Raw genomic sequence first — 15,929 nt, 5'->3', positions numbered from 1 at the left:
TGGAGCTATGAAACAGGTTATCATCGAGGTCTCTACCGATGGTAATCTTTTGAGAAAATCAGGTGGGGGTGACGTGTGGTTGAAATCCCGGATTGGTCCAATCGAGAGAGCCAAGCTTGAGTGCCACAAATCTTTAACTTGGATGAACGACATAATACAATCATCTTTAAAGGTATTCCTTTTTAAGGATTTGCTATTCCTTTTTATTAAGGTTCTTACCTTTTCCCCTTTTTTTAAATCAACCTCGTTGGTACAGAAATGATGAAGAGGGTTTCTCATACGGAGCAATTAATGCATGAGTATCAAGTTGAAGCAGACAACTGGAGAGAACAATATGAGAGCCTTCAAATTGATATGGAAGTGTTAGAAGAGAACAAGTGCACCTTAGAGCAGTAGTTGAGGGTTTTAACTTCAGAATTGGCGGTTGAAAGAGCTTCCTCAAATCAAGCTGGTAAAGACAAGAATCTTCTCGAAACTTCTTTTTCTGAGCAACTCTCCAAGGCTAGTGAAGACATTAGAGAGTTGAAGGCTCTCTTAAGTGAGAAAGAAGCATATGCCGGTGAACTTATACAAACTCTGACTCAAATTCAAGAAGACCTCCGGGAATCTTCTGATAAGGTTCGTTCATTAGAAAGTTCACATGCTTCTCTTCAAACTTCTTATGATTCTACATTGGCTGAGAATGAGAAGCTCAAAAGTGAAATTGCTGAATGGGAGAAAGATACGAGATTCTTGAGGATAAAACCGTAATTGAGGCGAGTTGAGCGTTTTTAAATACTCGCCATGATACCCTTGTAGAAGTTAGCCAAGAGAATTTTAATTTGGAAGCTGATTAGCTAAAATAAGAGAAACCATTGAAAAGACTCAGCAGAGCCAAGACTTTCCCTCTCCCGTGGTTGAAAGTTCTGGAAATCTTGAAGATGATCTGGGTACGATGAGTGTTCCAATTTCTTCAAGTCAAGTTGAGCCTACTGCTGCTAATGACCCTGTTTTGGTTCCTTCTTCAACTCCTCAATGACAAGTTTATGATATGTGACTCCTCTCTTTTTCTTTCTTTGGTGGAATGTGGTTATAACCCTTGTTCCCATTTGAGGGTTTGTTGAAAACATCAAGTACCCAGACCTTTTTCGGGGCGTTTTGTATAAATAACTCTTAGTTTATGACTAAGTTCATACTTGGTCTAAATTTTTTAGTATTAAGAAGTTTTTGTAGTTATTTTTGAACTTCTGTTTTGCTCATTTTTGCCTTTATATTTAAGGACTTATTCAATAATTTGCACTTTTATTTTGCAAAATGCTTTTTTAACTTCATGAATGTCTAAATCAATCATGAACTTTATAAAAGAGGCCCTTTTATATTCTACACTTAATGAAGAAGACGTCTCAACTTCATAATGGTGTAAATGTACGATAAAAGAAATAGGAATACACATGTTTCTTGAAATAACTTTGTCAAGTTTTTCTTTGAACTTTGTCAAGTTTTAAATAACATCTTACATGTGTTTAAATAACTTCTATCACTTTTTCCTAACTGTTTTTATTACAACAGATTTCAAAAAATAAAACACAAGGTTTTTATTTATAACTCGTTTCAGTATATTACCTTTAACATAACTATGATAAGGTTTTTCTTTGGCTTTGGCTCGTAACTTTGCTCTGCACTTGACTCATTCAATGAGTAAACTTTTCAAGCTTGAACTTTGATTATTTCCCAATCTTCTTTGCCTTCTTTATACATATGTCTATGTATATTATATAGTCCCCCAAGTGTTTGAGCTTTGAAGTATGAAGCCTCGACCACTTGATTACTCCTCTTATTTGGTCCTTTTCCTGAAAAGGAATAAAACATACGGGACTCAGAGGTACGATTATGGATGTAGACTGCTTAACTCGTCTCAATTTCTATCAGAATAGTTGTAACCCTAGACCGATAATTTAATTTATTCCACGTGCCTTGCAGGTCGTGATTCATCATTTAGTACGGGTTAGCTTTTTGCCTATCATCTAAATTTGTTAGTAAAATTTTAACAATTCAAAAATAAAATTTTAAAATAAGGATACCTGACCGTAGGTACTCCTTAGAAATAGTATCTCTTCAGGTGAACGATATTCCAATGTGAAAGTAATATCTTGTCATCCATTGTTTCCAGCTCGTATGCTCCTTTCCCCGCGATACCATGAATCTTGTAAGGTCCTTCCCAAGTTGGACTTAATTTTCCCGCATTAACCGCCTTCGTGGATTGAAAACCTTTCTTGAGTACGAAGTCCCCAATCTTGAAGTATCTTAGACGAGCTTTCCGATTGTAATATCATTCCATGACTTATTTTTGTGTTTCCATTCTTATTAGTGCAGCTTCCTTTTTTCTTTCAAGTAAATCAAGGTTTATGTGCATTTCTTCTTCATTGGATTCCTCTGACGCTTGCATATACCTCGTGCTTGGCTCCCCTATCTCAACTGGAATTAAGGCTTCAGCTCCGTACACCAATGAGAATGATGTTTCATCCGTACTTGTTTTTGTTGTGGTGTGGTATGCCCATAAAACACCAGGTAGCAATTCTGGACAATTACCTTTGGATTCTTCCAATCGTTTCTTCAAATTGTTGATAATGACTTTATTTGTCGATTCAGCTTGTCCATTACCCACCGAATGATAAGGTGTTGAGGTAATCCTTTTAATCTGTCAACTTTGAAAAAATTCTGTGATTTGTGCGCCTATAAATTGCGGGCCATTATCACACACGATTTCCTCTGGTACACCAAATCGACATATAATATTTCGCCAAATGAAATCTCTGACTTCTTTTTCTTGTACCTGTTTAAATGATCCTGCTTCTACCCATTTAGTAAAGTAGTTAGTGAGTACAAGCAAGAATTTTACCTTGCCTTTTGCTTGTGGTATTGGACCCACAATGTCCATCCCCCATTTCAGAAAAGGCCACGGTGCAATGACCAGATGTATCAACTCTGTAGGTCTATGCATGTTGTTACCATATCTTTGGCACTTATCACAGTTAGCAACAAAATTTTCCGCTTCTTCTTCCATTTTAGGCCAATAGTAGCCTGCTCTAATCATGGTTCTTACCAGTGATCTTCCTCCTGCGTGATTTCCACAATGCCCCTCGTGTATCTCTCTCATTACATATTCCGTTTGAGAAGGCCCGTGGCATCTTGCTAAGGGACCACCGAACATTTTTCGATAAAGATTGCCTTAGTTTAAACAGTACCGAGCAGCCTTTTTATGAAGCGCGAGAGCCTTTTTCTTGTCTTCAGGGATGGTTCCATACTGCAAAAAATTGACAATCTCGTTCCTCCAATCTCAGGTTAAGTTATTGAAATTTACCTCATTTTTATCAGGATCGAGGACTGAATAAAACAAATCGATTACGGAAGCATTTTCACTGCTCGTCATGTCTGTTGTAGATGCGAGATTGGCTAGGGCGTCTGCCTCGACATTTTCATCTCTTGGTATCTGCGTAACTTTCCAGGTTTGGAATTTCCTAATCAGATCTCGTACCTTCTCTAAGTAATGTTTCATTCGTGCTTCCCTGGCTGTATAAGTCCCTAGCATTTGATTAACTACGAGCTGCGAATCGCTTTTGATTGCAATCTGATTAATACCAAGTTCATGTGCCAGTTCTAAACCTGCAATCACAGCTTCATACTCTGCCTCATTGTTAGTTATAGGATGACATTTTATGGCTTGTCGAATGGTTTCACCCGTAGGTGGTACCAAAACAATTCCTAAACCCGCCCCCTTCATATTAGACGAGCCATCAGTAAATAAGGTCCAAATTCCCAGAGTATATCCATTAAACACCTGTAGTTCCTTTTCAGCTTCTAATTGTATCCCATGGCTAAAATCAACCAAAAACTTTGCTAAGACCTGAGATTTTATAGTAGTTCTAGGTTGATATGTGATGTCATATTCACTCAATTCTATGGCCCACTTGGCTAACCTACCTGATAACTCATGTTTATGTAATATATTACGCAATGGATAAGCAGTTACTATGGAAATAGGGTGGCATTGAAAATAAGGCCTTAGTTTTCTAGATGCCATGATCAATGCAAGTGCAAGCTTTTCTAATTGGGGATACCGCGTCTCCGCATCTAATAATGATTTGCTAACATAATAAATTGGAGACTGTTTACCTTGGTCTTCACGAACTAAAACAGCACTTACCGCTACTTCTGAAATAGCTAAATAAATAAGTAACCTTTCTCCGACCTTCGATTTTGCAAGCAACAGTGAGTTTGACATGTATGCCTTTAGGTTTTTGAGCGCTTGTTGACACTCTTCTGACCATTCAAATTGGTCTTGCTTTTTAAGAGCCGAAAAGAATTTAAAATATTTTTCTGATGACTTGGAAATAAATTTTCCCAAGGCTGCAATTCTTCCCGTTAGTCTCTGCACCTCTTTCTTATTTGTAAGCATGTTAGGAATTTCTTCAATGGCTTTAATCTATGCGGGATTTACTTCAATACCACGGTTAGAAACAAGGAAACCCAAAAATTTACCTGATGAAACGCCGAATGCACATTTCTCGGGATTTAGCTTCATATTGAATTTTCGTAAGATCTGAAATGTATTAGTCAAATGCGATATATGATCTCCTGATTGTTGAGATTTGACAAGCATATCATCTATTTAGAGTTCCATAGATTTTCCTAAATGTTCTTGGAACATTTTGGTCACCAATCTTTGATATGTGTCACTAGCGTTTTTGAGACCAAAGGGCATTACTTTATAACAGCAAGTCCATCTGTCTGTTATAAATGAAGTTTTTTCTTCATCTAGGGGGTCCATTTTGATCTGATTGTACCCTGAACATCTAAAAAGCTTAACAATTCATGTCATGTAGTAGCATCAATCAGTTGATCTATATGTGGTAATGGAAAAGAATCTTTAGGACATGTTTTTGTTAAGGTCGGTGTAATCTACACAAACTCACCATTTGCCATTCTTTTTCGGTACTACCACAGTATTGTCTAACCAATTAGGATACTTTACCTCGCGGATAGACCCGATTTTTAATAGTTTTTGAACCTCATCTTGAATCACCTGATTTTTGAAAGTCCCTTGCTTTCTCTTCTTTTGCTTGACTGGCGGATACAATGGATCTTCATTTAACTTGTGAGTCATTACTTCCGAGGGTATTTCTGTCATATCAGAATGGAACAAGGCGAAATAATCCACGTTAGTTTTTAAAAATTCATTCAACTTTCCTTTCGTGTCATGGCTTAAGTTGGCCCTAATGTTGACTTTCCTTTCAGTCCATTGTGTAAATAACTCTACAGCCTCCAGTTCTTTAATTGTTGTTTTGATATTTTCATTTTCTTCTAGTTCTTGAATGGAATCGGGCCTTGAGTCCACATCCGTCCGTCCTTGTTCAGTTGAGGCTTGTGTCGTGATATCCTCAACTGGATTCTGTAATTGCTACATTTCTTCGTTTTTCGTACTTGAATCTGCTACAGAATTGATGCTCCTGGAAGTCTGTTGATCCCCACGGATTTGACGTATTCCCCACGGTGATGGGAATTTAATAACATGATGTAAGGTAGATGGAACAACATCTATCTCGTGGATCCACGGTCTCCCGAGAATCATATTGTAAGCCATTTCCATCTCTACCACTTAAAATTTCGTATCTTTGACCACCCCTTCTGCGAATGTTGTAAGTATTACCTCCCCTTTTATCACAACACTTGAATTGTCGGAGCCAGACAAAGTATGTGCCTTACGTACTAGCTTATCTTCAGCTTGCATCTCTCTTAGTACTCTTAGCAAAATATTGTTCACGGAACTACCTGGATCAATCAAAACTCGTTTCACATTAGTATCATGTACAAGTAGAGAGATTACCAGTGCATCGTTGTGTGGAGTTAACACGTCGTCTGTATCTGCATCATCGAATATAATACTTTCATCCTCCAGAACATGTTGCACCCGTTTCCCGTGGGTAATTGTAACGTTAGAAACTTTATTGGCCGCCGTATATGTTACGCCATTGATTTCCTCGCCCCCGCTTATAACATTAACGGTCATTTTCGGAGAAAGAGGTTTAAGGGGCTCCTGCCTATTTTTCATGTATGCTTGCTTACCTTTTTCACTAAATAATTCAGTAAAATACCCTTGTTTCAATAGATGGTCGACTTCTCCTTGTAGCAATCTACAATCTGCTGTTTTATGATAATGATCGTTGTGAAATTCGCACTAGTGGTCAGGATTACGTCTATTTGGATTTGATCTCATTTCTTTTGGCCACCACACCTTATCACTCATGCTTCTTAATACGGCTACTAACTCTGAAATGCTGACATTAAAATTGTAACCGCCAAATCTTGCCTTCAAGTTTCTATCATCATCTCGCGTCTCTTGTGTGTTTCGATCGTTTCCAAACCTCGATGATGAGCCTGACTCTCTATTCCTTGATCTATGATCGTACCTTGAATTGTCCTGTTTTGATCGGGAGTCTTTTCCTGCTGGGCCCATATATGGTTCATATCTAGTTTTACCGGACCTTTTTTCGGTTTCTACAAGTCTTGAACTCACCTTCTCCTCTGTTTGAGACCACGAGATAGTATCTTCTTCTATTTAGCTTCGTGTTGTATTGGTTGTAAACATCATTCCAGGTTGTTGCTGGAAATTCACGCAGAGTTTCCTTGAGTCGTCTCGTGGCTTCTGAGCTTTTCTTATTCAAATTACTGGCGAAAGCCATAACTGCCCAGTTATCAGGTAAGCGTGGTAGCGTCATTCTTTCACGCTGGAACCCATCCACGAACTCTCTAAGCAACTCTGAATCTCCTTGCTTGATTTTGAAAATATCTTCCATTCTTTTTTCGACTTTTTGAGCTCCCGAATGCGCTTTGATAAATGAATCTGCAAGCTCAACAAAAGAATTTATAGAATTTTCGAGTAAAAGAGAATACCATGTCAATGCTCCCTTGGTGAGTGTTTCACCACATTTCTTGACCAATACTGATTCGATTTCTTGTTTGGTTAAATCGTTGCCTTTCACAGCAGTTGTGAATGTAGTCACGTGGTCTCGTGGATCAGTTGTGCCATCATACTTTGGAATATCAGGCATCTTGAACTTCTTCGGTATTGACACCGTAGCAGTACTAGGCTTCCATGGTTGTTGTGAGTATTTATTCATGTTTATTCCTTTGATTACAGGTGGTACTCCAGGTATTTGTTCTATGCGATTGCTTTGTTCCTTGAGCTGCTTCTGTAGGGTTAGAAGTAAACTTTGTAAATCCGAATTAACTATGTTACCTGGTTCGCCATCACGAGACTCGCTTGGAGTTCCACCAGTGCCTGAATGAACGAGCCCAGAACTTGGGTTTTCCAAAGTATTCTGATTCGGAGTTGGCATTGGTGGCGCAACTGACAACTGGCTGGTAAAAGCCCGAAGAGCATTACTAACTTGTTGAGCAATTAGATTCTTCAGAGCATCATCGAGTGCTTGCTCGTTCGCAACTCCAGTATTTTGATTTGCCTCAAATCCGTTTTGGTTCGCAATCTCGTTATTTGTTTCAGAGCCATATGGAGTTCTTTCTCCTGACTGACGTTGTGAATCACGTGGTGAGGGAAGTGGGGTCCTGTCACCCGCATCATTCTCCTGATATTGAGGATCTTGTTGGTTGTTGTTGTTGTTGTTGTTGTTGTTATTTGACATGGTATGTTTTTTGATGAAAGAATTGATAAAGAAAGTAAACGATTATCAGATTCCCGGCAACGGAACCAATTTGTTTAACCAAAAATAGGGATTTCGGTCAAAGCTTATGTTAAAAGAACCCGGGGTACTGATAATCAAGTAGAAATAAGAATAATTGAGAAATAATAGCTGAACGCAAAGTAAACAATGTATTCCAATAGTATTTTGTGTACTTACAAATGATCAATCTTCTCTTTTTATAGCTATTTCTAGGTAATACGTTTTGTTTTTACCATAATAGTGCCATTATTGATAATTAATGGCATTTAATGGCATTTATTGTAACATTACAATCAGTAATCATATTTGATTTAATACAGATTTCTTAACGTTTTTCGTGTTTAATGCCCAGTAGTACGTATTTATACCTTATTTACTATCAAATTCATTCCCTTCCATCATAAAGAGGTTCGAGCGTCTATCTCTCTTGCTTTTTCCTGAATATCTACTTGTGCCTGTTGAAGCTCGTACCTCTATGATTATTCTTCGTCACCTATCCTCCTTTGACTGATCCACGTGTCATCTTATAATAAATTCCATATATAAACTTAATTTTTCCTAATACACTGTATAGCTCGCTTCCCATCATGCAAATTTCAAATGAAACACAACAAATCGATACCTCAAATCTAAATTACAAGCACATTCAAACTCGTGATACTATAGTCCAGATCACATCACCGTCATAGACGCATCCATAAATTCGCTTCCCACCATGAGAACTTCAAGGGAAAGGAAACAAAGAGGTACTTAGATCTAATTACAAGCATATTCAAACCCATCATAATGTTGCAGAGGCATCTATAAAGTTCGCTGCCCATCACACGAATTTCAAAGGAAACAAAACATAGAGGTAATTTAGATTTATTTACAATGCATAAACTACTAGCAGAGCAATTAACACGAACACATACGAGATGCCAGATACATACGTAGAAATCTGCTGCATTTAGTTCGTGATTCCAGTTATGTTTGCTGAAATTACGCCTTCTTCTTCTGTTGTCGATGATCAGGAACCAACAAATTGTCGAGATAACGAGTGCCCATAAATTCTTTCATCATAAAGACTCTTAGGACATCTTCAGGTGTTTGATGTGCAAATGAATCAGCCTCAACTCTATTTTCAGAACCTAACTTCAGCTCCCTGCTTTCCAGCATCTCTGACCTATCTAGCAATGCCAGAGCATCACTACGAACGGTGGTATTCGTACTTGAATTAGTACCAATGTTTTCCTTGATACATGACTTGTCTTGTTTCTTTTGACACTCAGTTTCCATTTCACGAACTGTGTCGGAGTAAATTTTGGCAACTGCCTTCCCACCTGCACATGAGAAAATAGCTTGGACATTATACAAATTTCACCATGAGTTTTATGTAACAATTCAACACGTTTTCATTTTTCCCAATTTCACTTTAGAGTTTGCTAGTACTTTATTTTAAAGTGCTTGCAATCTATGTTGAGCAGACTCTCCAAAATGTTGTTGCACCCGTATCGAATCATTAAAAATGCACTGCTTTTGGAGAATCTAACACACACCCGACAACATTTTTGGAAAGTCGGAGCATCGTAGCATGCAATTATATGATCAATTAGATTGCTTAATTGAACTGCTAACGCAACTCATGGTGGCTATACTTGCATACTCAAGCTCAAGATCTTTAATCATGGCTAACACACCCAGCAATTATCTCTTTTTTGAAATATCTAAAATTTGAATCCAAGTTAAATCTACAAACAAACACTATTTACCACATGCTGGTGTTCAAGTCAGTTTGCGCGCCTAGACTATTCCACTGCATTCCTGCTACCTTTTTTCTATACATATACCATTTTCCCTCATTTTATCCTTATCTATTTATTTGGAAGTAAATAATTCTTTGCTTGTAAAATTTTCAAATATTTTCTATTTAATTATTAAACTGTGACTGAGACTAGTTCTTTTCTTTTTAATTTTATGTGGAGGAGCATGAACTATTTTCACTTAGAATTTTACATGGAGTAAAAAAGCTAATAATTCTGATAATCAAAATAATCAGTCTTAAGAGGGAAAAATAAGCAAGAAAAATTGTTACCCATGGTGATTTGGAAAAAATATTACCCACAACATTTTTCACATCAGTCCACATTAATCTATATCTAAATTCATTATAAACATAGAGTGCATGCACCTTTTTCTATGATTTGGGGGGCGGGGGTGGAAAAGGTCTAAATGAATAAGGGAGCAAACCAGGAATGAAGATGTTGGCTGCTTCTTTGACGGCAAAAACGGAAGTATTTTGGATGAATTTTGTGCCGAAACTAACGATCTTAGCCCGACCTTCATCATCGGGTATGTACTGATCCAGCTTCTGTATGCCGTTAACTCTAATGACGTCGTCGATCTTTCTAACGGCAGCTGCACTGTAATAATCGGTAGTATTATACACCTTCTTCATCGGATCCGGTGTGTATCCTTTCACCGTTTCTTTGCCGAAATTAATGAAATCCCAGATTCCCATTTTTCCTCCTTGCTACTTACCTCGAAAACTAGGGAAGACTAGAAAAATGGTAATGGTAGTACTACACTGGAAAGGGGAGCCAACTTTTGTGCCTTTTAGCGGGGGATTTAAGACATTGTCTCCTATAGGGGTGTACATAGGTAGTAAAGTGGTAATGGTAGTACATAGGTTATGTTGATTCGGATTTTGTAATTATCAAACCAAATCAATTGTGTCGGGTTATTAAATCTTAAAATCAAATCAAACTAATAAAATTCGAGTTTTTCAATCTCTGTTTTTTCGGATTTTCGTGTTATTCGGATTTTTTCTGGGTTTTTTCGGGTATACTCTTTGTAGCACAAAATATATCATTTGTGCTCAAAATATTTCATCTAATAAGATACAACTATATAAGGTATTTTCCAAGAAAATAATACAAAGTATGAGATATGTAATGGTATTATCCTAAAATATTCAATAATAAAGACAATAAAATTATGTAATATAAATATTGCTAATTAAAAAGTCATAATAAAAATAAACATAATCTAAAAAGTACTAAGTCATGCTAAAATAAGTAGACTAATAAGGAAGTATTAAATACATGACTAAACGCTGAAGAAAAAATAAAAATAGATTATGTATTTTTATCTAAATTATTGCAAAATAAACAAAATAGATATTCAATACATTGTGGTTCGTAGTATTGAATTGAATGTGTTTTGTTAACATTAGTATTGATATGATTTTGGTTTGGACTTTTGTTAGCATTATTTAGATTACTAATATTAATGGCTTATTTATTGTGGAACCTGTATCTCAAGTACGCATGTAAAATGTAATGCATCTCAGTGATGAACTCATGTACTCACACTCTCAGAGTACTCAATCTCATAGTCTCTTATTCTCACTCATCATGCTCAATACTCAGTACACTCAGTCACTCAGTACTGTACATGGCAGATCCAACCCAAATATAAATAAATCTAAGGCAGATCTAGCCTAATGCAAACAAACCTAGGGCAGATCCAGCGCAAAAAATCAATAGCAATTGCGCCCACTATGTATGTGCGACTCCGGATTGGCAAATCCAGCCCAAGCGCTATTATAAGCTAAATCCTGGCATGAATCAATAAATCCTGCTACGGCATGCAGCCAGATCCCATAAATATCACTCACAACAGGACCTCAACCTCACTCAATCGTCAATCTCTCCATTCTCCCGTGCTCACAACACTCATGCTAAGCAACCCTAATCAATTATAAGAGATGTGACAACATACGTTAATAGAGACTGAGATATGATACGAAATGATGAATGTGACTGAGTACATAAATGCACTTAAGAAAATAACTCAACAACAAAGATTGACTACTATGGGTCCCAATAGTTCCAGCATATAGCCTAAACATCATTTCTAACCTGAATCACAGCTCAAGTGCTCTAACACATAGAGTACAATAAAATATTTAGATAAAAGGGCTACACAGTTCCTAGAATCGACTAAATCACAATTACTACGATGCACGACCACACTCCCATCACCTAGCATGCGCGTCACGTCAACATCAATCACATAGCACGTAATTTAGGGTTCCATACCCTCAGAACCAAGTTTAAAAGTGTTATTTACCTAGAACAAGCCAAATCCAATACAGAGCAAGCCAAACAATACTCAAAAAATGTCATCCCGCGCGTACCAACCTCTAAACACCTAGAAACTAGACAAAAGCAACTCAAATACATCAAATAATTCCTAATGAACAATTCCAAATGATAAAGGTTGAATCTTTAATAAAAGGCCCGAAATCGACCAAAATTCAAACCCGAGTTTGCGCCTCGGAACCCTACTAAACTTATCAAATCAAACATCTCATTCAATTACGATTCCAACCATACGAGTTTCATTCAAATATGACTCCGAGTCGATGTTTAAAACTCAAAAATTTGCTATATGAAACTTTAGACAAAAATCTCCAATTTCTCTTTTGAATTCATCAACCAATTGCCAAAATGAAAATAGATTCATGAAATATAATCAAACCCGAATAGATAACACTTACTCCAATACATATGATGAAAATCTCTTAAAATATTGCCCAAATCCGAAGTCTATAGCCCAATATGTGATAAAAATAGCCAACCCTGGATATGTATAGAATCTGCCCAGCATTTCCGCATATGCGGTCATATTGTTGCATTTGCGACCTCCACTTCTGTGGTAAAAAGTCATGCTTCTATGAAGACCTATGAAGACCAGCCTTCCGTACCTGTGGAACTTTCCCTGCTTCTGTGCACACGCAGGTGCGACAAACCGATCACGCTTCTATGCATCTCGTCGCTTTTGTGCCTCTATCCTCGCCTCTGCGAGATCACAAATGCGCCCTAATTTTCATATCTGTCATAGCTCCAAATGCAGCCCATTTTCGCTGCTGCAAAGAGAAACCCGCATCTACGAAGTCGCTCCTGTGACTTATAATCCGCAGATGCGGTTACACCAGAACCAACAACCTTAACAATTTTCAACATCTGACAAAATAATTCAAACCTCGTCTAAAACCCATCTGAGCCTCTCGGGACCCCGTCCGAATATAGCAACAAGTTCCATATCATAAAATGGACCTACTCGAGACCTCAAATCACGCATAAAAATATCGAAACGACAAATCAAACCTCGAATCAAATGCAATGAACTTTGAATCTTTCAACATCTAAAGCTTGTGCCGAAACATATCACATATACCCAGAATGAGCCTAAATTTTATACACAAGTCTCAAATGACATATGAATCTATTCCAATTCCCGGAACCATAACCGAAATCCGATATCCTCAAAGTCAACTCTCGATCAAACTTATGAACTTTCCAAACCATTGAATTTCCAACTTTCGCCAATTAGTGCTGAAACCTTCTAATAATATCCAAATGTAAATTCGGGCATATGCCCGAGTCCAAAATCACAATCTGGACCTAATGGAACCATAAAAATTCCGTTCCAGGATCAAGTTCTAAAAAGTCAAACTTGGTCAACTCTTCCAACTTAAAGCTTCAATTATGAATTTCATTCTTCTAAATCGATTCCGAATAACCTGAAAACTAAAACCAACGATTCACACAAGTCATAATACTTCATACGGAGCTATTCACGCCCTTAAACTACCGAGCAAAGTGCAATTGCTCAAAACGATCGTTCGGGACATTACAATTATATATATATATATATACACACACACTTATACAAGTGTATTTACGTAGGTGTCCTGTCATAGTCTCATCACTACCTTGTCAAGGTTAGGCTCGACACTTACGAAGTACATTGGTTTGGTTGTACTCATACTACACTTTTGCACTTCTTGTGAAGATACGGGTATTGGTCCCAGCGGTGCGTGAGGTGTTATGACGACCCAAAAGGTCATCACTTTCTTTTAGTTGAATTTTGTGTCTCCGAGGCCTTAAAAGCCTCATTTATCATCACCTTGATTTGCATGCGCAGTCCGAGCACGTAGCCGGAAAGATTAAATATGAAAATATGTGAAAATGCTAAGTTTTGATTATAAAATGAGTAAATTTGACTTCGGTCAATATTTTGGGTAAACGGACCCGTACCCGTGATCCAACGGTCCTGAAGGGTTCGTAGGAAAATATGGGACTTGGGTGTATGCCCGGAATCAAATTCCGAGGTCCCAAGCCCGAGAAATAAACTTTTAAGTGAAATTATTTTCTTAAATTGTTTAAAGAAATTTGAAATGAAATTTGATTAGCACATGATGGTATCGGGCCCGTTTTTTAGTTTCGGCACCTGGTACAGGTCTTATATATGATTTAAGATATTTCTGTAAAATTTTGAGAAAACCAGATGTCGTTTGACGTGTTTCGGACCTAATTTGCAAAAGTTGAGGTTTAAGAAGTTTTGAAATATTTCCTTGATTTTGAGGTTTAATTCGTTGCTTATGATCTTATTTTGGCGATTTGATCACACGGATAAGTTCGTATGAAGTTTTTGAGTTAGTACATATTGTCACACCTCTTTTTTCCGCTCCCGGGGGGGCGTAGGGGAGTTTTTTCCAATTAAAGGACAATCGAAACGGGATTGGTTTAATTATTTCAGAGTCGCCACTTGGGAGATTTAGGGTGTCCCAAGTCACCAATTTTAATCCCGAATCGAGGAAAATAATGACTCTATATTACAGTCTGCGTACCAGAAATCTAGATAAGGAATTCTGTTAACCCGGGAGAAGGTGTTAGGCATTCCCGAGTTCCGTGGTTCTAGCACGGTCGCTCAACTGTTATATTCGGCTTGATTATCTGATTTTATACAAGTATGACCTTATATGCAAATTCTAACTTTTAACCGCTTTATTATTATTGTTTTTACAAGAATATGAACATCGCTTAAAATATATCTTTGGACTGTGTCACATGAAATGCACCCACAATCCGAAACATATTTTATTTGATGTTTTAGGATTTGTATTTGGGTCGCATGAAATGCACACCCGAGTTTAAGAAAATTAAATTATTAAAGACGCGCCTAAAGCGACTATCGCGTTATTATTTTGCGGAGGCCGTGAAATTCGCTAATCGACCCTCCTGAATTCTAAGTAATTTTAAACAAGTATTTACTGAGGGCCCCGCAATTTGTATTTTTTATTCGGCGAGGCTCATCTCATTCTTATTTTTTTAAAGAATTTGCAACGTCATGGAAATGCATCCCGGGCCACGCCACAATCAATGCGCCCGTGACTAGAGACATATTTCGACTCCGTTGAGATTTGGATTTGGGTCACATAAATGTGCACCCGAGTTTAGGGAGATAACATTATTAAAGGCGCGCCTAAAGCAACTAGTGCATTATTATTTTGGGGTAGGGCCGTGAAATTTACTAAACGGCCCGTCCCGGAATCTAAGTATTTAATACATATATTTTGCGAGCGCTCCGCAATTTGTACATTTTTATTTAGCGAAGCTCGTCTTTTTTTTTTTTTTTTTATTATTTATTATTTATTTTTATATTTTTTATATTAAAAACAAGGCTAAAATGACTACATTTCTTTGCTATTTCGCGAGGTGATGGATCGTAGATTAAACTTATTTGATGAAACGAGTATTTTTCCGCGGGATTAAATTACTACTATGATTTTAACACTGCTACTACATGTTCAAACAACTATTAAGACAAACATTGAGATAACAACAATCTGAGCGTGAAGAAACAAAATGCCGAGTAACTACTTAACATGACGGAACAAAAGAAATACATTCCCGAACAAATTTCAATATCATACGGAGTTAATTAACAAGGAATAGCAACTTACAAACATCATGTGAATATGTCTCGCTCATTTGCATACTATTCGCATGAACCAGGATTGTATCTCAACGAACACATGTTCATGTTACTAAACAACAAATATGAAGGACTTGGATAGAGATGACCTACTTGATATTATCGTCCGATGCGTTGGACCCGCGACGAAACCTCGGACAACAACCTCGACGTACCGAACCTCGACGGAAAATAGAAAACTCGGCAAGGCGGGATCGCAGCGACCCACAACTGCTCGCGAAACGCAGTTACGACTGCTTGGAGATTGATGACCTTGGACTGAAAATGGCGGACTGAAAATGGCGGACTTGACGACGGGGGAAAACTGTTGGTCGTGGTGTTGGGTTGTGGTGAGGAGCTGGTGGGTTCGGACGTGTGGGCGTAGGGTTTTTGTTCTACTTTCTT

At 37.6% G+C, this 15,929-nt stretch overlaps 2 protein-coding genes across 2 annotated transcripts; both read right to left on the bottom strand.

The window, feature by feature from the left end:
- Nucleotides 1–2,320: 2,320 nt before the first annotated feature.
- Nucleotides 2,321–3,043, bottom strand: LOC142163425 (uncharacterized). Its single transcript, XM_075220708.1, has 2 exons — nucleotides 2,813–3,043; nucleotides 2,321–2,590 (listed from the first exon to the last, which is right to left on the bottom strand). Exons 1-2 carry the CDS (start codon nucleotides 3,041–3,043, stop codon nucleotides 2,321–2,323), a joined length of 501 nt encoding a protein of 166 aa, XP_075076809.1.
- A 5,534-nt stretch (nucleotides 3,044–8,577) lies between these two features.
- LOC142162595 (uncharacterized) lies at nucleotides 8,578–10,261 on the bottom strand. The gene is made up of 2 exons (XM_075218848.1): nucleotides 9,948–10,261; nucleotides 8,578–9,040 (listed from the first exon to the last, which is right to left on the bottom strand). The coding sequence occupies exons 1-2, from the start codon at nucleotides 10,216–10,218 to the stop codon at nucleotides 8,700–8,702; spliced, it is 612 nt and encodes a 203-aa protein (XP_075074949.1). The 5' UTR covers nucleotides 10,219–10,261; the 3' UTR covers nucleotides 8,578–8,699.
- Nucleotides 10,262–15,929: the final 5,668 nt, after the last annotated feature.

Source organism: Nicotiana tabacum, chromosome 8, assembly GCF_000715075.1.
Source record: "Nicotiana tabacum cultivar K326 chromosome 8, ASM71507v2, whole genome shotgun sequence".
NCBI lineage: Eukaryota > Viridiplantae > Streptophyta > Magnoliopsida > Solanales > Solanaceae > Nicotiana > Nicotiana tabacum.
The sequence above is the reverse complement of the archived record's forward strand: the minus strand, read 5'-3'. Positions and strand labels throughout refer to the sequence as shown.